The sequence below is a fragment of the Macrotis lagotis genome, chromosome 6, assembly GCF_037893015.1.
Source record: "Macrotis lagotis isolate mMagLag1 chromosome 6, bilby.v1.9.chrom.fasta, whole genome shotgun sequence".
Classification (NCBI taxonomy): Eukaryota; Metazoa; Chordata; class Mammalia; order Peramelemorphia; family Peramelidae; genus Macrotis; species Macrotis lagotis.
The window spans coordinates 226289161-226315831 of NC_133663.1; the positions used below are offsets into that span (position 1 = coordinate 226289161).

At 34.8% G+C, this 26671-nt stretch overlaps 1 protein-coding gene across 7 annotated transcripts in view; it reads left to right on the plus strand.

Moving 5' to 3' along the window:
• Nucleotides 1–26671, plus strand: part of ASB11 (ankyrin repeat and SOCS box containing 11) — a 138844-nt gene that overhangs the window by 34118 nt on the left and 78055 nt on the right. For 6 of the 7 annotated variants that reach the window (XR_012469612.1, XR_012469611.1, XR_012469613.1 and 3 more), the window contains exons 3-6: nt 3026–3133; nt 15603–15753; nt 19525–19659; nt 22052–22243. Coding sequence is in view for 2 of the 7 variants with exons in the window: in XM_074192409.1 (XP_074048510.1) it covers nt 3026–3133; nt 15603–15753; nt 19525–19659; nt 22052–22243 (586 nt within the window). In the remaining 5 variants the exon portion in view is untranslated. The remainder of the gene's footprint in view (nt 1–3025; nt 3134–15602; nt 15754–19524; nt 19660–22051; nt 22244–26671) is intronic. The other variant, XM_074192419.1, reaches the window with a different exon arrangement.

Consider the following 26671-nt stretch of genomic DNA (forward strand, 5'->3'; position numbering starts at 1 on the left):
ATATGCAATGTACTTGCCATTTTAGTATGATATAAGCTCATGGTAAGCTCATGTTTATACATGACCCAGCACAGAACGTATCACAGATTAGGTTAGTGCATAAATACTTGTTGATTGATTGATTGATAAATCAAGGCAGGACCCTGTTACCAGAAGATTTGTGAGGGGGATGATCAACAAACAAATCAACAAATTAAGCAAATGGTTAGGTCTAAGGCAGAGACAAAAGTATAGGGCAACAATACCCAAATATTAGGGTAAAAAGAGATAAAGTGGAACAAAATAGAAAAGAATCAAACATTAGGGTGGGACTAGCATTAGGATGAGTAGAGCTTCTTGCCTAAGGTCCCTCTTATTCTTTCTCAGTTCCATTCCATTCCTTTCTACTCAATTCAATAAGAATTTAATACTGAGGCTAATGTAGACTACCACTATATAAAAGCAAATGTAGACAATACTACTAAGTATATATATATATATATACATATATATATATATATACATATATTTATATATAGGACACACACACACACATATATATATATATATATATATATATATATATATGATAGCCTACTAAATACACTAAATATACTTAGCTCTTAGAATACAAAGACAAAAACTGACATTTTATCATTTCCATTCTACTGAGAGTACACAGATAATTGAAATAAAAATATATAGAAATTAATTTCAAAAGAATGAGGAAATAGCACCAAAGGGAGCAAGGTCTCCTTTTGAATCTGGGATAGGATTGAATGAACAGGTTAACATTTTTACCCTAGATGCTAATATTTTGAGGATCTAGTGGCAGCTAATCATATAGGCCATTATGTATTGTACCACCTCTGCAAAAGTGGTTAAAAAATAAATTTTATATAAACAACAACAAGCTTTCACACCAGAATTATAAGGATAAATGAGTACAGTACTATCACCAAAAATCTCAGCAATTATACTGTTATTCAAAGACCATTTGTCAATTTCCAAATGGTAGTTGCATTTATTTGGTTTCTAATCTTTTAGGGTCCTGGAAGAATCTAATGCAATAGTCTCTAGCATGCCAGTATTTAGAGGGGCATCTAGGTGGTACAGTGAATAGAGCACTGGCCCTGGAATCAGGAAGACCTGAGTTCAAATCTGACCTCAGGCACTTAACCCCCTGTGTGACCTTGAACAAGTCACTTAACTCTGATTAACTCACAACCAGAGTCATTCTCAGTTGTCCTGCTCCACATCGGACCACTGAACCCAAATGACTCTGGAGGAGAAAGTGAGGCTGGAGACCTAGCACAGCACCCCCTCAGTCAAATCCAATTCATGTGTTTGAATGGCATCATCTCCCTGTCATGGCATCTAGTCTTCTTCAAGAATGAAAGACAGGTGGGCAGTTAGGTGGCGCAGTGGATAAAGCACCGGCCCTGGAGTCAGGAGTACCTGGGTTCAAATCTGGTCTCAGACACTTAATAATTACCTAGCTGTGTGGCCTTGGGCAAGCCACTTAACCCCATTTGCCTTGCAAAAACCTAAAAAAAAAAAAGAATGAAAGACAGGGACAGCTAGATGATGCAACAGCCCTGAAGTCAAGGACCTGAGTTCAAATCCAGCCTCAGACACTTAACTGGGCAAGTCACTAACCCCATTGCCTTGAAAAAAAGAAAAGAAAAGGATAAAGAATGAAAGACCAAAAAAAAAAAAAAAAACCCAACCCAGTATGTAAGAGTCAAAAACAGCTTAGCATCTGACTGGGTCTCTGAGGCTTAGTTCAGGATGAAGGGAAAAGATGTTTTGGGTGAATGCTAAAGCTTGATTCCTAGGCTTATGGTGCCCAGACAAAGAGCTAATCAAGGGAGCTATATTTCTTCCCTTTCCAGTACCTTTCCCCTATCTTTCTTTTCCCTGGGACAGTATAGCATTTTCTTTGGAGAAAGAAAAATTAAGTCAAACCCTCTCTTAGAGGAGGACAGAGGTTTTGTTTGTTTTTAAATCTTTTTTTTAAATAACCCACCCCTTTTTATCATCCTCTTGTAGTAGGGATATCTTTGTCTTCCACAAACCCCTCCTAAGGTTCAGGGTCCTGGCATTTCATCCTTAGAGCCCATGTGTCTTCTTACAGGTCACCTGGGTTTCTAAGTTTTCCCTGCCAATAGAAAACCTCAGACTCACCAGCCACCTGCCTGGGTGCTTTCCCTAAAGGTCATGCATGGTTTTTAGGTTTAATCTAGGGCTCAGTCACTCTAGTTATTTATTAATTTTGTTGCCAACATGTATTAAAATTTTCAAGGAGTCCATAAAAAAAACCCAAAACTGGTGAAGCTATGAAACTTAAGAATTAATTATTCTCTTTACTTACTGTTTTCTTATCTAAGCCTTTTCTAGACCCTTCCCTCTTTTAGATGTTTAAATTTATTTCTCCTTTAAGTTTTATTCTCAGGATCCAGGTAGACTAAGGTATTTCTTCTCTATTGTGTGTGGGGGTCATAATTGAAGGAAAATTAGAGAGCCTTTAAAAAGACAGCATTTATATAAAATGTAAAGTATTTATTTTATATTATAAAAATTTTTTCTCTATATAAAATAAGAGCATTTGAAAAGAGCCTTTAATGGGTAGCTGTAGGCTTGGAATTTTGGGCTCTGGATAGCCATTTTCATTCTTTGCTTTTAATGCTATGATTTCCACATCTTTCCTTTCTAGTTATAGCTCTGCTCCCCTCCATCTCACCCTATTCCCATCTCTGCTAACCCTCTCTTGAACATCCCTTCTCCCTTTCTACTTAATATCAATAAATCTTGTCCATTTCTAGAACATCTAAAAAGAAAGGGGGGGGATATTACCATTGCTCTCTCTCTTTCTCTTTGTTTTTTGTTTCTTTGTTTGTTTTTTTATGAGACAGTGAGGTTAAGTGACTTTGCCCAGGGTCACACAACTAGTAAGTATCAAATGTCTGAGGTCAGATTTGAACCTAGTTCCCCCTATCATTGCTCTCTCAAACACAATAGTTCATTCACTTTTCTTCTAATTTAGGGCATCAATGTGAATCTCCTGACAATAAACCGTGTCTCCTCTCTTCATGAAGCCTGTCTTGGAGGCCACGTTGCATGTGCAAAAGTCTTACTGGAGAATGGTGCGCACGTGAGTAACACAGAACAGTAGAAGCTAATTTCAGCTACTGTGTATTTCATTAAGACCTATGTTCAGAACCTGGCCCTTGCCATTTCTTCATAGCAGAGCACAAAATGTGACTGAGACTTAGACTATAAAATGTGCTCTGGAGTCACCTTTTATTTTTAAAGGTTTTTGCAAGGCAAATGGGGTTAAGTGGATTGCCCAAGGCCACACAGCTAGGTAATTATTAAGTGTCTGAGACCAGATTTCAACCCAGGTACTCCTGACTCCAAGGCCAGTGCTTTATACACTACGCTACCTAGCTGCCCCGTGGAGTCACCTTTCTAAGGTAAATTCAGTTGTAGGAGAGAAAGAGAGATTCCTGGACAACGAAAAATCATCACTGAGAAGGATGCTGCAAGGGAAGCAGAAGGGAGAGCATGGCAAGGGCAGCTCACCATGTCTACCAAGAGAAGAAGAGGAAAGGGAACATCTCTTTTGTTATTATCTTATTTAGCAACTGGTTGTTGCTGACAAGATGCTGAGTACAGGTTTTCTAATGCTGAAGAACTGCAAATTCTTTGACTATCTTTGGATTCTCGTGCATTGGAAAAAACTACTTTTACTCCTCTCTAGTTGTGGCTCTTCCTTTTGCTATTTGCTCTTGATCCAAAGCATTCTATTATATTAACATCTTTTACCAACTTCCCCATCAGAATGTTCTTGGAATCTTGGTGATATTTTCCATTAATTACTGAAATTCTAAAACAGTTCTTACTTAATATTACACTTCACCCAATAATGTACTGGAAAAGAGTGAAGATTCCATTAATAGATTCATTCACTTATTATTCCTTTTTTGATGATGATCCTTTTTTAGGAATAAGGCAGAAAGGCCAAATAATACATCAAAAAGAGCTCTGAATTTGGTGTCAGTTTCATATTATTTTTGTGATTTTAGGCAAGACACTTTACCTCTTGACCCTTAGTTTCTTCAGTTGTAAAATGAAGCATTTGGATCAATAAACTCTAAGTTATCTTCTAGCTCTAAACCCTATGTGAAATTTTAGAGAGTAATGAAAAATAGGGAGGCATTCCTTAATAAGAAGGATAACACAGTGGCTTTCAAAGGCAATATTTAAGTGGGTTGAGAATGTAATTAATTAGAGCTTTTAGTGGGGAGGAAGGGAAAGTGTGTGAAATTATAGGAGTTGGGAGAATGATGGTTAATCCTGGGAACTTCTAGGGCAATCATAAGCATGTGTGAATATATACATATACATATACATATACATATACATATACATATACATATACATATACATATATACACATACATACACATACACACACATACACATACGCATACGCATACACACATATATATGTATATGTATGTATATAGAAATATATGTGTTTATGTGTGCATATGTATGTAAGGTTTTGTATATTATTTTGGCATTGAGTTCTGAATTTTATCCTTCCCTTCCACTCCTCCCCTATGCCTCATGTGTGTTATCAATTGCCCATGTGAAATCATACAAAAATATTTCCATTTAGGCATGTTGCAAAAATTAAAAGCAAGAATGAGGAAAGTAAAAATCTTCTGCTTCACTCTACATTCAAATCCCATCAATTCTTTTTCTAGAGGTGGAGAATAATTTTCATCATAAATCCTTCAGAATTGTCTTAGATTATTGTATTGATTGGAATAGCTAAGTCAATCACAGTTGCTCATCATACATTATTGTTGTTACCATAAACAGTGGTCTTCTGGTTCAGCTCACTTCATTTTAATAAGTTCATATAAAACTTACCAGGTTTTTCCAAAAGCATTCCGCTTATCACTTCTTATAACACAATAGCATTCCATCATAATAGGATACCATAACTTGTTCAGCTAGTCCCTGATGGACTTCCTCTCAAATTTCAATTCTCTTTGAAATACAGACCTTCTTGTAGTATAGCTGGGCCAAAGGGAGTACATGGTTTTATAGCCCTTTATGCATAGTTCCAAATTGCTTTATCCTCTCCAGCATTCATCTGTCATGTTAGCCAAAATGGTAGATGTCAGGTGATATTTCAGAGCTGTTGAATTTACATTTCTCTAATAGTGATTTCATGCTATTTTTTACAAATAACTAATCTATTTTGATTTGTTTTTCTGAAAGCTGTCTATTCATATGCTTTGACCATTTATCAATTGGAGAATTATTTGTATTCTTTTAAATTTGACTCAGTTTTTTTGAGAAATGAGGCCTTTATCAAAGAAACTTTCTATAAAAAGTTTTTTCCCATTTCCTTTCTAATCTTGGTTGCATTGGTTTTGTTTATGGAAACCTTTTTTAATTTAATCATAATTATTCATTTTATATCCATGATCTTCTCTATCTCTTGTCTGATTATAAATTCTTTCCTTATCCATAGATCTGACACATAAAATTTTCCATGTGCCCCTAAATTGCTTATATTGGTCTCTATGTCTAAATTTTATATCTATTTTAACTTATCTTGGTTATGACATTTTGGGCTATAAAGTAGTTTCCACCAAACTGCTTTCCAGGTTGCCAAATAGAAAGTTCTTGTTCCAAAAGCTTGGTTCTTTGGTTTCATCAAATACTAGATTGTGGGGGGGGTCATTCAATACTGTGTATTATGGATCCACTCTTCCACTGATTCATCACTCTGTAACTTAACCAGTACCAGATTTTTTTTTGATGATTACTCATTGTAAATCAATTTGAGGTCTGATATTGCTAGAACACAATCCTACATTTTTAAAAAATTAATTCCCTTGATATTCTTGACCTTTTGTTCTTCCAAATGAATTTTGTTATTATTATTATTCTAGTTCTATGAAATGACTTTTGGTAGTTTGATTAGTATGGTACTTAATTTGTTTTTATTATATTAGCTTGGCCTACCCATGAGCAATTAATATTTATCCAGTTGTTTAGATCTCTTTATTTATATGAAAAGTTTGTAATTATGTTTATATAGTGCCCGAGTTTGTCTTAGCAAGTGGACTCCTAAGTATTTTAAATTGTTTGTAATTAGTTTAAATGGAGGGCAACTAGGTGACACAGTACATTGAGTTCTGAGTCTACAGTCCAGAAGTCTCATCTTTGTAAATCATTTTCAAATTCAGCCTCAGGCACTTAGTAGCTTTGTGACCCTGGGAAAGTCACCTAGTCCTTTTTTACCTCCTTTCCTCATCTGTAAAATGAGCTACAGAAAGAAATGGCATGCCATTTCAATATCTTTGCCATGAAAACCCCGAATGAGGTCATGAAGACTGAGGGAACAATAGACTAAACAGCAACATCAATATTTTAAGTGGAATTTCTCTTTCTCTTGCTGCTGGACTGTATTAGCAACATGTAGAAATGCTGATGACTTATGTGAATTTACTTTCTAATCTAAAACTTTGTTAAAAGTTAGCCATTGTCTCACCTTGTTTTTTAAATGATTCTCTGGGATTCTCTGAGTATACCAACACATCATCTATAAAGAGTGATACTTTAGTTTCCTCATTACCTATTCTAGTTCCTTCAATTTCTTTTTCTTCTCTTGTTATAGTTGGCATTTTGAGTAATATTGAATAGTAGTGATGATATGGACATCCTTGGCTACCCCCAATTTTATTGGGAGGGCAAGTTTATCCCCATTACAGATTATTTTTGCTCTAATTCTAAGAAAGGCTCTATTTTTTTCCTATGCTTTCCAGTGTTTTTTTAAAAATAGGAATAGGTATTGAACCTTTTTCTTTCAAAACCTTTTTCTGTATCTATTGAGATAATCGTGGATTTTTTGTTTTGTTTTGTTATTGATATGATGAGTTATGCTGACAGTTTTTCTAATATTGAATAGAATTGCATTCCTGGTATAAATCCCACAGTCTTAATGTATGTTCTTAGTGATATGCTGCTGAAATCTCCTTACTAATTTTATTTAAAATTTTGTGTCATTATTCTTCAGGGAAATTGGTCTATAGTTTTCCTTCTCAGTTTTTGAAATTTCTGGTTTAGGTATCAACATTATATTTGTGTTCTAAAAGAAATTTGATAGGATTCCTTCTTTCCCAAGTAGTTTACAAGTATTAGAATTAATCATTCCTTGGTGTTTGTTAGGATTCAACTTGTGAATCCATCTGGCCCTGGGGATTTTTTTCTTAAGGTGTTCATTGATGATTAGCTCAAAATATTTTTCCCTAAAGTAGAAATATTTAAATATCCTACTTCTTTTTTCTGTTGATTTGGGGTAATTTATATTTATGTATGTATTCATCTATTCCACTTAGAGTGTCAGATTTATTGGTAATATAATTGGACAAAGTAGTTCCTAATTGCTCTAATTTTCTTTGGGGGATGCATTCACCCTTTTCCTTTTCAATACTGGTAATTTAGTTTTTTTTTATTTTTAAAAAATCAGATTAATCAATGATTTATCCATTTTAGTGGTTTTTCTTTCATAAAACCAAGTCCTAATTTAATAGTTTTACTTTCAATTTTATTAATCTCTCCTTTGACTTCCAGTTTTCCCAATTTTGTGTTTAATTGGACATTTTAAATTTTTTCTATTTTTTAGGTGCATGTTATTATGTTTATTAATCTGCTCTATTTTACTGATATAAGCATTTAGAAATATAAAATTTCCATAAGTAATACTTTGACTATGTTCTATATATTTTGATATGTTGTCTCATTTTTATCATTATCTTTAATAAAATTATTTATTGTTTCTATGAATTGTTCTTTTAACCCGTTCATTATTTTCGTTATTGTTCAGTTGTTTCCATTATTTCTGACTCTTCACAATCCTAAATGGGGTTTTCTTGGCAAAGATACTGGATTGGTTTGTTTTTATTTCCAGCTAATATATGAGGGTTAGGGTTAGGGTTAGTTCACACAGTTGGTAAATATGTCTGAGGCCAGATTTAAACTCACTCTAAGCCCAACATTCTATCCAATATGCCACCTAGCTGTCCCTGTTCATTCGTTAAGATTAAATTATTTAGTTTCCAACTGACTTTTTAAAATCTGTTTCTATGACCCTTTACTGAATGTAATTTTTATTATATTGTGGTCTGAAAAGAATGCATTTTATGCTTTTTTTAGGGTTTTTTGTCCTAATACATGGCCAATTTTTATGAAAATATCATGCGTAGTTGAGAAAAAGTTATACTTTCTATTTCCAATCTGTTTTCTCTGAAGGTCTATCATATTTAATTCTTCTAAAATGCTATTCATCTTTATTTCTTTCCTATTTATTTTATGATTATGTTTAATTAGTTCTGAGAGGGGAAAATTGAAGTACCACACAGTATAGATTTTTCTATTTCCTCTTGGAATTCATTTAACTTTTCTTTTAAGAGTTTGGATCCTATATCATTTGGTGCATGTATGGTTAATGTTAATATTACTTTATTTTTTATGGTAGCCTTTAGCAAAATGTAGTTCCTATATTTATTTTAATTAGATTATTTTTGCTTTTGCTTTGTCTGATATTATGATTGCTAATCCTGTCTTTTTTTACATCAGCTAAAGCATAATAGATTCTTCTCTAGCCCTTTTTTGTGTGTATATGTGTGTGTGTCTATGTGTTTCACTTGTGTTTTCACTTGTAAATAACATTGCTTGCTTATGATATCTTGTATTTTCTGCTCTCCACTTCCAGTATATGATTGAATTCATCCCATTCACTTTCAAAGACTAACTATGCATTTCCCTCCTTGTTTTCCCTTGTTTATCCTTCTTTGTCTTTACTCTCTTCCTCCCCAGAAATCTGACCACTTCCTCCCTTAATCTCCTCCCACTTCTGTCACTTTCCATTTATTCCCTTCCTTTCCTACTTTCCTCCTAGGTAAAATAGATTTCTATACCCCACTGAATGTGTATCTAATTCCCTTTTTGAAACAATTTTGATGAGAAGATTCAAGTATTTCCCATTATCTTCCTACCCCTTCCCCCCTCCGTTGTAAAAACTTTCTTATGTACTTCTTTTATGTCAGTTAAGGGCAGCTAGGTAGTACAGTGAATAGAGTACTGGCCTTGGAATCAGGAAGACAGGAGGACAGGAGTTTGAATCCAACCTCAGACACTTGACTCTTACTAGCTGTGTGACCTTGAGCAAGTCACTTTACTCTGATTGCCTCACATCTATCTGGTCACTGGATCTAGATGACATAGGTACAGCCCCCTTCACTCAAATTCAATTCATATGATTATCACAGCATTGCCTCCCTGAAGTTGTGGTCTTCTTTGAAATGAAGGACAAATGTCAGTTAACTTTCCCTGTTCTTCCCTTCTCCCCTTCTTCCAGTGTATCGTCTTTCTCACCTCTTCTATACACACACACACACACACACACACACACACACACACACACACACACATTTAATTGCATCATATTAATGCACACACATACCTTCTGTCTAGGTATGTTCCTTTTAATTTAATTTCTTAGGAGTTACACGTTTAATCTTCTCATTTGGAAATTTAAACATTTTTAACCTTATAGAGTGCTTTTGATTTCTTTCATGTTTACCTTTTTATCCTTCTCTTGAATCTTGTTTTTGAAAGCCAGATGTTCTATTTGATGCTAATTTATTCATCAAGAATACTTGAGAGTCATCTTTTTCATTAAATATTCATTTTTTCCCAGAAGGGATTATACTCAGTTTTACTGGATAGATTATTCTCATTTGCAATCCTAGCTAATTAGCTTTCTAGACTATCGTATTCCAAGCCCCTCTGCTTCTTTAATGTAGTTATTACTAAATATTGTGTGGTTCCTGAGTGTACCTCTGTGATATTTCAAATGTTTCTTTCTGCCTGCTTGCAAGATTTATTTTTGACCTGCACACTCTAGAATTTTACTGTTATATTCTTGGGAGTTTCCATTTTGAGATCTCTTTGGGGGAATGATCAGTGGATTCTTTCAATTTCTAGTTTACCTTCTGGCTCTAGGATGTCAACAGTTTTCCTTCATAATTTCTTGACAGATGATTTCTAAGTCTTTTTTTTTTATTATGTCTTTCAGGTAGTTCAGTAATTCTTAAATTATTTCTCTTTGATCTATCTTTCCAGATCATTTGTTTTTCCAATGAGATATCTCACATATTTTTTGGCTTTGGTTGTTTCTTGATGTCTTATGGAATCATTAGTTTTCACTTGCCCAATTCTAACTTTTTTTTTAGGTTTTTTTTTTTGCAAGGCAAACAGGGTTAAGTGGCTTGCCCAAGGCCACACAGCTAGATAATTATTAAGTGTCTGAGACAAGATTTGAACCCAGGTACTACTGACTCCAGGGCTGGTGCTTTATCCACTACGACACCTAGCCGCCCCCCAATTCTAATTTTTAAGGAATTATTTTTTTTCTTTTCTTTTTTTTAAATTTATTTTTATTAAAGATATTATTTGAGTTTTACCATTTTCCCCCCAATCTTGCCCCCCCCCCCTCCACGGAAAGCACTCTGTCAGTCTTTACTTTGTAGGAATTATTTTCTTCAGTGAACTTTTGTAACTCATTTTCCATTCAACTAATTCTGTTTTTTTAGGAATTATTTTCTGCAGTGGATTTTTCTGCTAATTTTACCTTTTAAGGTGCTATTTTCTATAGTATTTTTGTGCCTCTTTTACAAGACTGATGACTCACTTTTCATAATTTTCTTAACATCACTCTCATTTCCCCCCAATTCTTCCTCTACCTCTCCTATATGACATTTAAAGTATTTTTTGAACTTTTCTAGGAGCTTGTTGGATATGTCCAACTCAGATTTTTCTTTAAGGCTTTCCTTTTAGCTATTTTGACATCATTGTCTTCTTGTGCCTTTGTTTCTTGATCTTCCAGTCGTCATAGTAACTTGTTTATGGTCAGGATCTTTGTTATTTATTCATTTTTCTAGCCTGGTTCTTGTCTTTTAACTTCATGTTAAAGATGAGCTTTGTCTCTAGCATTGGAGGGAGCACTGTCATAAACTTTAGAATTTTCATGTTTCTATCTAGGAGCCTATAAGTTTTCAGTGCTTCTGAAGTGGCAAGATCCAAGGAGAGGTGTGGTCACTGATCTGACCTGTGCTCTGGTCTTTTCCTTTCTTTTTTTAGTTTTTGAGAGGCAAAACTAAGGCAATGGGATTAAGTGACTTGCCAAAGGTCACACAGCTAGGTAATTGTTAAGTATCGAATGCCGCATTTGAACTCAGGTCCTCCTGACTCCAGGTCCAGTGCTCTATCCACCTGCTCTGGTCTTACACCAGATGCTAGATGGACCCTTGTCCCCATGAAGTTCTAATGCTAATGCTCCTCTTGACATGTCCTCTGTGACAAGGTGCCTTCCTCTCCAGTAATTGCAAACACCAGGGCTCCTTTCTGCTCTGGAACAGAGACCAGGGGATCCTACTCCCCTGTGAGTGACCACAAGTACTCTTTTATTCTGAATAACTTGTTAAAGCTGGATTTTGTTCCTGTGCTTAGAGTGGGAGGGAGGGGGTGTGTGGTACTTCCCAAACTTTAGGTTTTTTATCCTTCTGTTTTCCCAATTAATTCTGAGGGCTTGTAAGTTTTCAGTGCTTCTGAAGTGTTGAATAAAAAACAAAACATTTCAACATAGAAAGTAGAACAGAAATTGAATGTGAAACTTTGATGTGTGGCTTGCTTTTTAAAAAAGTAGATAATATAACATGTTTCTTTCAAAGCTTTCTTTCATGCCAGAAATTCCTTCTGAACTTCCTTTATATCTCTCCTGTGTATTTTAAAATATGCTTCAAAAATACTCTTTTCTTCTTTTTTTAGCAATCTCATCCTCCCTTTCCTCTGGAATCTTCCTCCAGATTAAAAAAACAAAACCAAAAAAATGAAACAAAAATCCCCACAATCTTTATAACAAATAAGTGTAATAAAAAAATAAAAGTTAAAAACCCCAAATAAACAGTTAAGCAAAACAAATCCATACATTTGCCATGCCCCAAAATGAATGTCAAATTTCTTCCTGTAATAGTTCATCTTTTTCTGTCAGGAGATAGGTTCCTTCATCTGTCAATCAGTTAATAAGTAAACATGTCATTAAGGACCTATTATTGTCAGGAAAAAAAGTCTCTGATCTCAATGAGTTTAAAATTTAATTGGAAAAATATCATGCTAACAACTATATAACAAACTCTGTACTGGAAAAATTGGAAATAACAAAGAGATAGCACTAGAAATAATGTTTATTTGAGAGAAGCTTTCTGTTGAAGATGGAATTTTAGCTTGAACTGAAAGGAAGCCAAGAAAGCCAGAAAAAGGAGGTGAGGAGCATTGAAGAGAGCCAGTGAGAATGCCTGGAGCTGGGAGAAAACTTTCCTGTCCAAGGAATAGTATCCCCCCTTGTCTCCTCTTCTCCTCTCCCCCCCCCACCCCCAGCCAGTGAATTCCAATGGCTCCTTATAACCTCTAGGATCAAATAATGAGCATGTCAGGGTGATGTGTGTAACATGGTCAGTTCTACATTTTTAAATCTTTTTTTAATTTTAGAAAGGTTTTATTTTCAGTTTTACAATTTTTGCCCTAATCTTGCTTCCCTCCCCCCAGTCCCCACAGAAGGCAGTTTGTTAGTCTTTACATCATTCCCATAGTATGCATTGATCTAAGTTGAATGTGATGAGAGATAAATCATATCCTTAAAGAAGAAACATATAGTATGAGAATAGCAGAATTACATAATAAGACAATTAAAAAATAAATTAAAGGTATATAGAAAGTCTTTGGTCTTTATTCAGACGCCACAATTCTTTCTTGGGATACAGATGGCATTCTCCATCTCAGATATCCCAAAATTGTGCCTGAATGATGCCCTGTTGGTATGAGCAAGTCCATTAAGGTTGATCATCACTCCCATGTTGCTGTTAGGGTGTACACTGTTCTTCTGGTTCTACTCATCTCACTCAGCATCAGTTCACACAAATCCCTCCAGGCTTCCCTGAATTCCTATCCCTCCTGGTTTCTAATAGAACAATAGTGTTGCATCACATACATATACCACAGTTTATTAAACCATTCCCCAAATGAAGGGCATTCCCTTAGTTTCCATTTCTTTGCCACCACAAAGAGAGCTGCTATGAACATTTTTGTCCAGGTGATGTTTTTACCCTTTTTCATAATCTCTTCAGGGTATAGACCCAGGAGTGGTATTACTGGATCAAAGGGTATGTATATTTTTGTTGCCTTTTGGGCATAATTCCAAATTGCTTTCCAGAAAGGGTGGATGAGTTCACAGCTCCACCAACAATGTATTAGTGTCCCAGATTTCTGACATCCCTTATAACATTGATCATTGTCCTTTCTGGTCATATTGGCCAGTCTGAGAGGTGTGAGGTGGTACCTCAAAGATGTTTTAATTTGGATTTCTCTAATAATTAGTGATTTAGAGCAATTTTTCATATGACTATGGATTACTTTTATTTCCTCATCTGTAAATTGCCTTTGCATATCCTTTGACCATTTGTCAATTGGGGAATGGCTTGCTTTTTTCTAAAAAATTTGACTCAGTTCTCTGTATATTTAAGAGATGAGTCCTTTGTGAGAAATACTAATTGTAAAAATTGTTTCTCAATTTACTACATTTCTTTTGATCTTGGTAACAATGGTTTTGTCTGTGCAAAAGCTTTTTAATTTAATGTAATCAAAATTGTCTAGTTTGTTTTTTAATGATATTCTCCATCTCTTCCTTGCTCATAGATTGCTTCCCTTTCCATAGTTCTGACAGGTAAACTATTCCTTGATCTTCTAGTTTGCTTATATATTTTTTTATGTCTAGATCCTGTATCCATTTTGATCTTATCTTGGTATAGGGTGTGAAGTGTTTGTCTAATCTAATTTTCTTCCATACTAACTTCCAATTTTTCCAACAGTTTTTATCCCAATAGCTGGACTCTTTGGGTTTATCAAGCAGCAGATTACTGTAATCATTTCCTGCTATTGCACTTAGTCTATTCAACTGCAGATCTGCATTTTAAGGAAGATTAATTTTGATAGCTGAGTGGGGGGATTGAAATGGGAGGAGAAATGCTTATGCCAAGGATACTAGCCAGCTGATGAGGATCTACACCAAGATAGAGGCAGTGTCAGAAAAGAGAAGGGAGCATATCTGAGAGTTATTTTGAAGGTTAAAATTATCTATAGTCATTGGCAATAGATTGTATATGGGGGTGAAGGGGTGAGAGAAAGTGCCAAATCCTTAGGATGAAAACCTTGGTTATGAATTGGGGTACCTGGAATATGTTTGTATCCTTGACAATAATAAAGAAGTTTGAAATTGGGGAGGGTTCAGGTAGAAAGATAATGAATTCAGTTTTATACTCTATTAATTCAAATATTTCTTTCCAGGTTTTTCTGAAACCATCTCTTTTGTCATATCTTGTTACTTCATATGGGACAACTAGAAGACAAATGGATAGAACACTGGCTTTGGAGTCAGGAGGACAGGAGTTCAAATCAGACAGACACTTGCCACTTACAATCTGTGTGACCTTCAGCAAGTCACTTAACCTTGATTGCCTCACATTCCAGGCTGTCTCCAGCCATCCTGATTCATATCTGGCCACTGGGACCTAGATGGCTCTGGAGGAGAAAGTGAGGCTGGTGACTTAGCACAGTACTCCCCACTCTAATCCAATTCACGTGCTTGTCGTGGCATTACCTTCTTGATGTCATGGTCCTCTTCCATAGCAAAGGACAAAAACATTATAAAACTATTATTATCTGGCCATTGGATCCAGGTAACCCTAGAGAAGTGAAGCACCCCTCACTCAAATCCAATTAATGTGCTTGCTATGGCATCACCTCCCTGATGTCATGGTATTCTTTGAGAAAGACAAAGCATTATTATCAATGCATTATGACTTCATTAATATTTCATTCTATTAATATATCATTTGTTCACTCATTCCACATTGATAGGGCTCCCTTTGTTCCCAATTCTTTGTGATTACAAACACTTTTGCTATCAATATTTTTGTACATGTAAGTTTTTCCCCATTTCTTTCATTTATTTCAAAAACAAACATTTCCTTTTAGAACATAGTTCTTTAAGGAGAGATTCTTAGGTGAATGGAATTCCCAGATCATAGATCTAAAACAGAAGAGGACCTCAGGAGCCACTTAACCCAACCCTCTTATTTTAGTGATGAGGAAACTGAGATCCAGAGGAGTTAAATAAATTATCCAAAGACACCAGTAGTAAACATCAGAGGTAGCACCATGGCATAGTTTAGTGTCGAACACACTGAATGGGGTTCAAAGACCTGGCCCAGATCTGCTACTTACTAACCCTCTGATATCAGGCAAAGTATAGACTTTTCTTTTGCAAAATAAGCACATATGTTTGTTTCTTTTTGTTAAAAAAATTCTTCTGTGAAATAGGCTTAATTCACAGGGTTGTTTTGAGGATCAAATACATAAAAAGACTTTGGAAACTCTAAAATATGATATCAAAAATAAAGTGTTATTCTTCTCATCAGGTGAATGGAACTACTGTGCATGGAGTCACACCTCTCTTTAATGCATGTTGTAGTGGAAGCCCAGCCTGTGTCAACCTGCTCCTTGCATTTGGAGCCAAACCACAACTGGATGATCACCTGGCTTCACCTATCCATGAGGCAGTGAAGAGAGGTAAGGTGAGGAGACAGGCTTCAAACCCAAGTTCCCCAAAGCTACAGTACAGGCTTCAGTATCCCTAGACTGTTTGAGAGACTTTAAGTAATCAGTCAATAGACAAGCATTTAAGTGTTCTTTATGCCAGGAACTAGTTCCTGCCTTCAAGAAGGTCACATTCTAATGGGAAAGATAATGTCCACTGCATATACATAAGTGTATACATAGAGATTTGGATTAAATAGGTGACTTCATTGGTATAGAGGTCTCCCAGGTGGGAAAATTCCCTCCACCAATATAGATCAATACCTTCTTTGTAATACTTAATAGTGAAGAGAGTTGCTTGGAGACCACTTAGAAGTTAAATAACTTGTCCAGGATTTCTCAAAAAGGATGTGTCAGAGATGAGACTTGAACCTAGGACTTTTTGGATTTTAAACCAGCTCCATTTTCTTTTCTCAAGTATATATGAGTACTATACACAAGATGAAAACAATATTATTTTGGGAAGGTGATTAGCAACACTGGGCAGGGAGGATTCATATAGAAGGTGATGTATGAACTGAATCTTGAAGGAAACCAGGGATTTTAAAATGCAGATGGGAAGAGGATGTACATTCCCAGAATGGGGTCATCTGATACAAAGACCCAAAGATGGGAGAAGTAGAGCTGGATAATGTTGAAGGGAGTTTAAGAAGAGTGAAAAGTCAGGAAGTGACCAGTTTGTAGGAGCTTTAAATGCCTCTTAGATGTAACAGGGGGGCTACTGGAATTTATTAAGCTGGGGGAGGAAATGAAGAAATTTAGGAAATCACTTTGGCTGCTGAGTAGAGGGTGGCCTGGAATAGGGAGAAAATTGAAAAATCTGCAATTAATTAGGCTTAAACTTGGAAGAAACATTCTGATCTCTACCTCCTGACTAAACTTTATGCTTCTGGGAAGTGAGGAGTAGAGAAGGTAATAAAATATTTTATTAATTTGAATACTTTGTATTTGCAGAGGTGAAGCAATGGTTCCTTCAATCGCCCTTGATCTGAGGTCCTCTCCTATCCTCTTGTCTCCTGTGGGATGCTTTTGTAGCATATTTCCAAGAATGATGCTCAGTCCCTGGATAACTTTTGCTAATTTGCTTGCTCGAGTCTACAAAAGCAATGCTGTAGCTATCCCCAAGTACTGTATTAAGATTACACACTGTACTGATATTGTAAGATAAATGATATAATCATCTGAAAACTACTTCATATACTAGATCTGACTTATAATAAAAACAACTATTCATCTCAAGTATTTCTTTGTAGATATGCCAGTTACTTTTAAGAACCCAGTTAAGGAATAATTGAAAACAAGTGGCTACCCATGGCTATCCATGGGTCCCTATGTTCCCAAATCATTTTGAAAGAATGAAAAAAAGTCAAGTATTTTATTTTCAAAGAATGGATATGATTCAATAAGATAAACACTGAAGGGAAAGGACAATTGGTTATAGGTCACATTCAAAGTGCAATTGTTGTCTAAGAGATTCAGAATCTCTCTGTCCATCTTAAGGATATAAAGATTTTGAATTCAAAAAACATCTCTTCCTTAAAGCAGTTTAAAATACTTTAATCATGTATTAAAGAATGTCTATTAATTTATTTTAGAGATGAATAAGCTGGGAAAGGGAGTAAATAGTTATTTGCCCCTGGTCACACAGGTCAGTTATTGAAGCTTCTTGTATGATATTTTAAGAAAAGTCACAAAGGTTCTAGTTCTCCCTGTTCCCATTTCATGAAATACTAGCATTCAGCAAAGACTATATTATTTGATGAGACAATCTGGTTCATACACTTTGGGATAATACCTCAGATACTGTAGTTGTGTACTTTGATAGTAATCTTATAATCTGCTTTAGAAAGTCTTTTTTTTTAAACCTGAAAATATCTCTTTCTCTCTTAAGATTTGATAAATGAGATTTGGTATTCAGTGACCTAAATAGTTTCTTTGAACTTTGGACTAAGTTCAGCTGCTCACACCTGAAGTATGACACAAGCACACACAGTATGCTAGGTTGTCCTCATATAGAAGTACATAAAATATATATTATGGCTAAAAATGAATATTGTTTATTATCCAGAATTAAAGAACCATTAGCAAATTTACTAATGAGGATCTATTCAGTCCTTTTTTAAAATTAATTATTTTTCATGGAGGAAGACATTCTGCCATCATTTAGGACATTTATATATATATATAAACTCCCAAATTTTTGAATTTCAACTTTTAGATTTCTCAAAAATTCTTCTAATTTTTCATATTTAATAACTGAGAGTCTCAGGCTGGTGTTTGTAATCAAGGAGTGGTGTTTTACTTAAATGAACGAATTTTCAATACAAGTAGAATCTTAATTACTTACTGTATGCCTATCAGACAGACCTCCTTTTACACATACACAAACAAATTCACTTCATTAATTTTCAAGTTTTGATAATTTTGAGAGCACTAGAAAGGAGTTTACCTTTGTATTATCTGTAAAGAAAGAGGCTGTTAAATAGATTTTAGAAAAAACAAGATTTTTAAAAGTAATAAATTGCCAAAGGCAACAAACTGCTTACAGAAAACATTGAGAACTTTAGAAAAACTTGTTGACACAGAATAACCACTGTAATTTTACATCGTTTTTAATCATATCATTTCATTGGATAAGCATTCTAAGGACCTTTACTAGTCAATACTTTGTGGTCTAATTCTGCATATTATATGTACTTATAATTAAGAAAAAGTTATTTGTCCTTAATTATATTAGCAGTTAGACTCAAAATCTATTCAATAGATTTCCAACTAATTTTTTAAGGTCCCTTTCCAGATTTAAAATCTATGAATTTTTGTTTTACATACACACTTGTGGGTTATTGTTTATCCTTCATTCTTGAAGAGGACCATGACATCAGGGATGTGATGTCATGACATGCAAGTGAAATGGATTTAAGTTAGTGCAAAGTCACCAGCTTCACTTTCTTCTCTGGAGCCAGAAGAAGAAGGTGGAGAAGACCCTGGATACTGTGGGAGTCTTTGACCTTTTTAAGCTAAGATCTTTAACAGGTCAGTATGTAGGCACACACCGAATATGACCAGTGACCTACTGTCCTTGTCTTTGGTGTTTATCTACCAATTCTTTGAAAACAAAATTACTTGACTTTATTTTCCTCATTTTAAAAGTAATTGAGAACATAAAGGTCCATAGATAGTTTCATGATCATAACCAAGTCAAATTGTGAAATTGTTTTCAAGCACCTTATAAATGTGTTCTTTAAGTGACTGGCTTATCTACAAAGAAATGCTTAAGATGATATATATGTATATATATATATATATATATACATATATATAGTTCAATAATTACAGTTGTTTTTTATTTTTAAAACATAAATTAGGTCTAGTATCTTGTACAGTTTTTGATGACTTTATCATTCATCTTACAATATCAGTGCAGCATCTGCATATTGGTTTTTGAGTTTCACCAAAATGTTTGGATTTCTCAGAAACACACTGAAACACACTCACATCTGAATTTGTGAAAAATAAGACATGTGGGATTTAACAAAATATCCAGTGAACTGAGAGTCAAGAGGCCTATGAGATCTTGGGGAAGTGACTTACTTTTACCTCACTGTCCTTTAGTTTCCTCATTGGTAAAAATTGAAAGCATGTATTGAATGATTACAAACATCCCTTTCAACTCCAAAATTCTCAGATTGTTTGAACATTCAACAGCTTCCTTCTTTTGTGTGAAGTTTTTTCTATGTTAATTAGGTCACAGGGAGTGTATGGAAATCCTACTGGCAAATAATGTAAATATTGACCAAGAAGCTCCCCAGCATGGAACTCCACTGTATGTGGCCTGCAACTATCAAAGGACAGATTGTGTCAAGAAGCTACTGGAGCTAGGTAACTGTCAGCAATCTTTTCATGTCTATGAAATGAATACAAGGTTGACATTCACCCTTCATGGTTTCTAAGATGATAGTCTTGCCAAAAGGAAACTTTCCTAATGTTAGCCAAGGCAAATACATCTCATTCTAGAGACACTCAAGTTCTTTTAATTCATTACTTTGGCTTTTCATTAGTCCTAAGACACAAGGAATATTTTCATACACTAAACCAATTTAAATTCTTAAATATTCTGTCAGAGTAGGCAGAAAAACCATTTCACCCAATCATTCATGACAGTACTTGAAACTATTCCCAAGTAAAATTGTATACAGGAAGACCTTTGAGGAGGGGAGAAGGCTATACTTGTAGATGCCGATATGCATCCAGTTTGGTTCACACTGAAAACTAGCTTAGTTTTGATCTAAAGTTGAACTGAGTCACAATCTTTGGATCAGTCTTGAAATGACCAGACCTATTTTCTATGACCCAAGAGCAATTTTCTGTGGTTTTTCTGCTATAGATCAATACTCAGGGCTCATTAGAGACTAGGAACTGACTTGTTTTGCCCTAGATTTCAACTGATTCCAATTAAACTGACCTCAGTATACTTCTATTCACATCATTTCTAATCACATTTAAGTGATTTTATAATAATAAAAGAACACAATGATATGAGGAATGAGTAAATAAAATTTTGTGGCCATATTAATTTTTTAATTCACAGAGTCTAGTCATTGAAATAAAGGGTGTTTAAAGGAGAAATTTAATTTTCAAGAAAAAAATACTGGATTTTTGATTTCACATTTTCTTCCTATTGCCTTAATGTTTATAAACAAATTAAAACAATGTTTTGATAACTTGTTTACTGTGAGATTTTTGGAATTAAGTTACAACTTTTTCTAAAGAATTTATTTTGAAAGTGCTTATTTTTGTTATACATTTCTGATAGACAAAAAAGTTTTTTGAAATAGCTTATATTTAAGGGGGAAATCGTTCCATAAAAATATTTTGAAAAAATCTTTAGTCTAGACAGTTTTACAGATACTCCAGGGCCTTGAATTTGCCATTGGGTCCAATCCAATATAATCTAATACAAATAAGCCATTTATTCTATGCAAGACTCAATGCTCAATGCTGAGATTATAAAATTAAAATGAAAAATTATGTACTGGAGGAGCTTATAGTAATAGCCAACAGGCAAACCAGCCTTTTTAAAGCAGCAAGTCACCTTGCTAGTCGTGTGCCAAGGAAATAACACTATAAACTATCATCTCATCTCATATTCTGATGACTTGATGGCCCAAGATTCTCAACCCAAGGGCTTTGGGAACTACAGTACTTCCTAGGCCAGTGTCCTCCACCATCCTTCTGCAGCCTGACAATGGTACCTGAGGATACTACAGTGGTAGATGCTTGTCCTTTGTTATCAAAGAAGACCAAAATAATATCACTATGTTAGATTCAAGCTCCATTGAGTCTGATTGGTTAATCAGACTAATATGAGCTCACAATGCTCTACCACAGGTCAGGCATAAATAGTCCACCTAATAGTAAGGTTTTGTATCCCAAATCTCTTTTGAGTTCATCAATTTTTCCTTGCTCTCTGATGAGGGTATGCCATGCTGGGTGAAGCCAGTGTCTTCCATGCTGCACAATCAGTTCCACAGTTCTTAAGAGAGACTTTCAGAGTGTCCCTGTTTTGTTTCTTCTGATCTGGCTTCTCATATTTGCCCTGTGTGAATTCTCCATTAAAATGGTCTTTTTGACTTTAGAATGGTGGCCAGCCCATCAGAGTTGTGCTCTTGGAGGTTAACATTTGAATGCTTGGCATTCAAACTTTCAAAAAGACCACAGCATCTGGTATCTTATCCTCCCAGGTAATCTTCAGAATTTTTCTAAGACAATTGAAATAAAAGCATTCAGATGCTAAAGAATCAACTACTGGAAACCCAGAAAAGAGTTCTTGCCAACAAAGCCCTTTGTACTGTTAATAGTTCAACAATAGGAACTGATATGATTTTAAGAGTAGAAAGAATATTACCATGTGCTTTGCAAGTATATCCTAAGGACCTGGGCCCCTTTCCATCTGACTAGTAACTAAAACCTTTCATGTCTTGTCTCCTCCATTTTTATGTGAGCCCATGAAGAACTGAGATAACTTTTCCTAATTCCAATGATTAGTATAGTGCTTTGTACTAATATAAGCACTTAATAAATGTTTTGTTTTTTATTCATGCATTCATTCTCCTATGGAAAATTTTCTGAGAAATAGTCCAATATACTTGCAGGCAATTAGGCTTTCCCCAAATGTAAACTCTAACTTTAGGTTTATCATGCTTCTCTATCACATATTTACAGATTTTTCTAAATATTCAATAATATCTTGTCCTATTTCTGTTCTTTTAAGGAGCCAGTGTTGACCAAGGCAAATGGTTAGATACCCCACTGCATGCAGCAGCAAGGCAAACTAGTGCAGAAGTCATTGATCTATTAGCAGACTATGGCGCAAGTCTGAGACGCTTAAATCATCAAGGCAAGTGTGCACTTGATCTAGCAGCTCCTCAGAGCAGTGTGGAACAGGCACTCCTCCTTCGGGAAGGTAATACTCTTAATGTAATGCTCCTCCTCCCTTCTGGCTTTCCTCCAAGTTGCTAGTGTTTTCCCCTCTTGTCTACTATCTGTCTTATATATTATTAATTCCATGTTGTTTTCATGTTTAGAATATATGTTCCTTGAGGGCAGGAACATTTTTTTTTCAAAACAGTGCTGACACTAGTAAGCATTTAATAGATATATTTTGACTGCCCAATGGACCAATAATTCCATTCATTCAACAAACACTTAAATGACTACTATGTGGCTGGCATTGTGGTGAAAGCTAGGATTAAAGGGAAATTGGTGCAGGAATGTTGATGTACAAAGGAAAACACAAAAATCCTATTACTATTGAGCTTTCTTAAATGCCTTTTTTCATTCATTCATTCACTCATTCATTCATACAGAACACCTGGTAGCTCATAATTATAACAACCAAGGGCTGGATATGTAGTGCTGATCTACTATAGCTATTTTTCTCTAGTATTGGAAAATAATATAAGGAAAAAAGTGATGTCACTATAAGAGTGCAGAAATACTATACCTTGAGCAGGATATAAGCCCACTTTGAACCAACTGTGATTAGGTTATATTTAGAGGAAATCCAGAGGCAAATTAGAAATAACTAAATTAAGAATGACAAGACAATTGAAGGACCAGTTCACAATCAATCAACAAATGTTTGTTTAATGTATAAATGTGCCAATCACTCTCCTAGTTAGTTACCTTTTATTCAGATGAGGAAGTAATTGGTGAGATTTTATTCCCTATTGTTTCAACCACATTTTCACTATTTTTTTTGAAGAAATAAATATAATTTCCTAGACAGAAAAAGGAAAGTTTTTAATCTACTAAATAAATTCTAAAAATGTTTCAAACTCTGCCTTATTATTGAATGCTCTTTTTTTTCCAAATATGACCCTGGGTTACATCCTGAACTCCATTCCTCTTTGGAACACATTACCCATTTACTCCTATATTTTTCTAGTAGATGCAGAATAGTATTGAATTATTCAAACGTCCTTTTCTTTGTACTTGAAGGTCTTTCCCCTGATCATTTAAAGAGCTTCTTGTTTGTGATTTGAATTATTAAACTTCACCACGATATGTTCACAGGCTAGGGTTTTGGTTTTTTTCTTAAGATAATCTGCAAATTCTTTTGACTGAAATTTCATTTTCTATGTTCAGAAGATCTGAGCATTTCTCATTTCTTTCTCATCTTTCAGACTGAGTCTTTCCTTTTCCAGGTTAACCAAACTTAGTTTTTTTTTTAACTCATCCTCCTATGAACTCAAGTCTCTTTACCATCCTTATTGTCCTCCCAAGGATTTATCCTAGACTATGATGCCCAGATCTTAACACAATATTCTAGATAGGAGCAGAAAAACGTGTATAAAAGCACTGTTACATTCCTGGTCCAACACACAATGTCTCTTAAGGCTACCCAGGATATCATAATTGGTTGCCATTTCACATTGTTGACTCGTATTGATCTTGCAGTCTACTGAAACTACTATCTTTTTTAAGATTTTTGTACTTTTGAAATTTACATTCATCCCTATTACATATCCTATTTATTAGCTTTGGAATAAGTATCTACTTTCATCAAGATCTTTTGGGAATCTGACATCCAGTGATTTAGCTATATTTGTCAACTTTGTGTTATCTGAAAGTTTGAAATAGATGAGGATTATTATTATTATTATTATTATTATTATTATTATTATTATTCAAGTCATTGATTAAAATGTTCAGTAAATAGCACAGGACTAGGCACCAATTTCTGGGTGACTCCTCTGAAGGCTTCCATCTAAGTTGCCATTGAACTTTTAATGATTACTTTTTTGAGTCCAGTGATTCAGTCAGTTGTGAATACATCTCATTGTACTATCATTTTCCAAAAGAATAGAATTAGATTTTTCTCAAACACTTTGAAAAGTTCTAGAAAAACTATACACCATTCCCCCAATGTTCTAGTTAAGTAACTTTGTCTAAAAAGGGAATAAGTTTAATCAGCTATGACCTATCCTTGCTAAAGCCATGATGACTTGATGATTGCATCATTTTTTTAGATTTTCAATAAACATCTTAATGTTGCCAGGAAATGAAATTGAACCATTGACCCAGAGATTATAGATCCACTTTGCTTGCTTTCTTTGAAAACTTATCTAGTAAATGCTTCTCTCATTTTCCACAACCTTCACAATGTCACTGATGATGACTCAGTAATTGTAGTGTTTAGTTCTTTCAGTATCTGAGGATGTTGAGCTGGACCAAGTGATTCAGATTCATTCAGAGCACAGAGGTGATTTCTTACTACCTACTTGAATAGCTTCTCCAATGAACAGTTTTCATTTTATTCTTTGTACTCCCAATGTCATTCTCCTTGGCAGAGAAAATGGAACAGTCCTTTCAACATTGATCACTGTCCCATCTGCATGCAGTAGCAGTCATGGTCTTTCTTTGAGTACTAAAAATATTTGTGCTGTTGGCTTTACTCACTAGTCTACATTCATTTCTGACATTATTGACAGAATTGTGACAATTCTGTGTATTCATCCTCTGTTACCTATTCTTTATTCCATGCTTCATACACATATTTTAAAAACCCAAGCTTAATTCTCTTGGCATCTCCACTTCCATCTATTCCTTTTACCTCCACTTTAGAATTTCAAATCTATTCCTTTTCATTTTAAAACCCACTTTGATTTTTACAGACATCAGAAAAATGCCTTCTTAACAGCCTTCATTAAAGGTATGCTACCTCTGGTCAGGAATCTATCATTCCTGTAATTTAAACAAGTACTGAACTAGATATTTTCTAATGACTTAAGTATTATTTTCTATGAGCCGTCACAGAAAGAATTTTGATCATCTTCACAATATCTCAATTAAGAATCTTTTAAGTATCTTTCAATGGACTAGAATCAGAGAATCATGGAATTAGCAGTGGAAGGCACTCTGAGGATCATCTTGGTCATTCCTCTCATTGAATGAAGATATTGAAGCCCAGAAAATTGAGGCCATCCTTCCCAACCCCCATACAGCTGAGACTCTTAACCTAAATTCAGCGTGCTTTTCTCATTAAAACAAACTTACTATGAGTATTATTCATGAGGTGACAAATTTCTTGCAGTTATATCAAAAATGCACTTAGAGCCAGAATTTTTCATTTTAGAAGTAGAGGATCTCAGTCAGAAGAGACCATCTATTAAAAAAAAAACTCTTCAAAGAAAAGAGACCATCTAGTGCAGCCTTTCCCTAAATAGGAATCTCATAAACAAATTCCTCTCTCCTCTCTCCTCTGTTTTTTATATGTCACAGTTTGTTGTAGAAGAAAGAGTACTAGGCATAACTGAGTTCACTCTAGTGTCTGAAATTTTCTAGGCAACCTGGAATATCTGCCTGCATTACCATGCTCCAAATAAGTTTAATTTTGGCAACTGCTCAAGAAGCCTCCCTTTATCTTGGGCCCTAAATTTTAAATAATACCTATTGGTCAGTTCTAAAGGTAAGTTTCCAATCACAGGGAAATCTTGTTAGCCACAACAACCTAAACCTATCTTGCCTATTTTGATCATGCCCATGAACAAATTTCTAAAGGGATGTTGGCATATATGGTAGGCTTTTCCTCTAAAAGATATTTCTCAAAGAGGATGAATTATATGAATAAGCATATCAAAAATAGGTGAGTCAAATTAGGAAGTGAAAGGTTATAAAAATTTCCCCCTGCACTTCGGATATGTCATCTACAACTCATCATCTCTTGATTTTCCTGTATTTTTGAGTCCTCCTCCAAGGCTTATTATTCTCAGAAATTGTTATGGAGAATCAGCTTCTGGTTCATGAAACCTCAGACAAGATGACCACTCAGGGACATGTGATATTGTGGTAGAATATACAGGAAAGGGAGAGTTCTTCCCACATATTTTCTGCTTAGTTTCCTCAGTGATTTCATCAGAAAATGTATACAATATTCTCTACTTGTAGTACTCACCTTGTAATATTAGAATGAAGAAATGTTTCATTTGTTCTCCAGCATAAAGGAGTCTTTTTATTTTTCTTTTTTTAAAATAACAGTTCAATATCATAGTAACCTTTCCTGTTGTCAGTGTTCTCTTATTCCTTGCTTAGTTCCAGGTACAGCTTCTAGGACCAAGTTTCTGCTATGAAGTCTCTTGGCTGTAGCACACATTACACAGATTTCTTATTGGGAGACTCAAAGACTTCTCAGGTTAAGACATGAGATCCATGCAGTACCACCTAATGGTCAGTTAAAGAGACTTTAATCCCTGAGGTCTCCCCATCAAGTTCAGTGTTCCTACAGACTCAGGGCTGTAGATATCAACTTCCATTTCCTCTTTTTTAAAAATTTTGCATGTCAGGTTTATTGGCATTTAATTGCATAAAATAGTTCCTAATGCTTAAATTT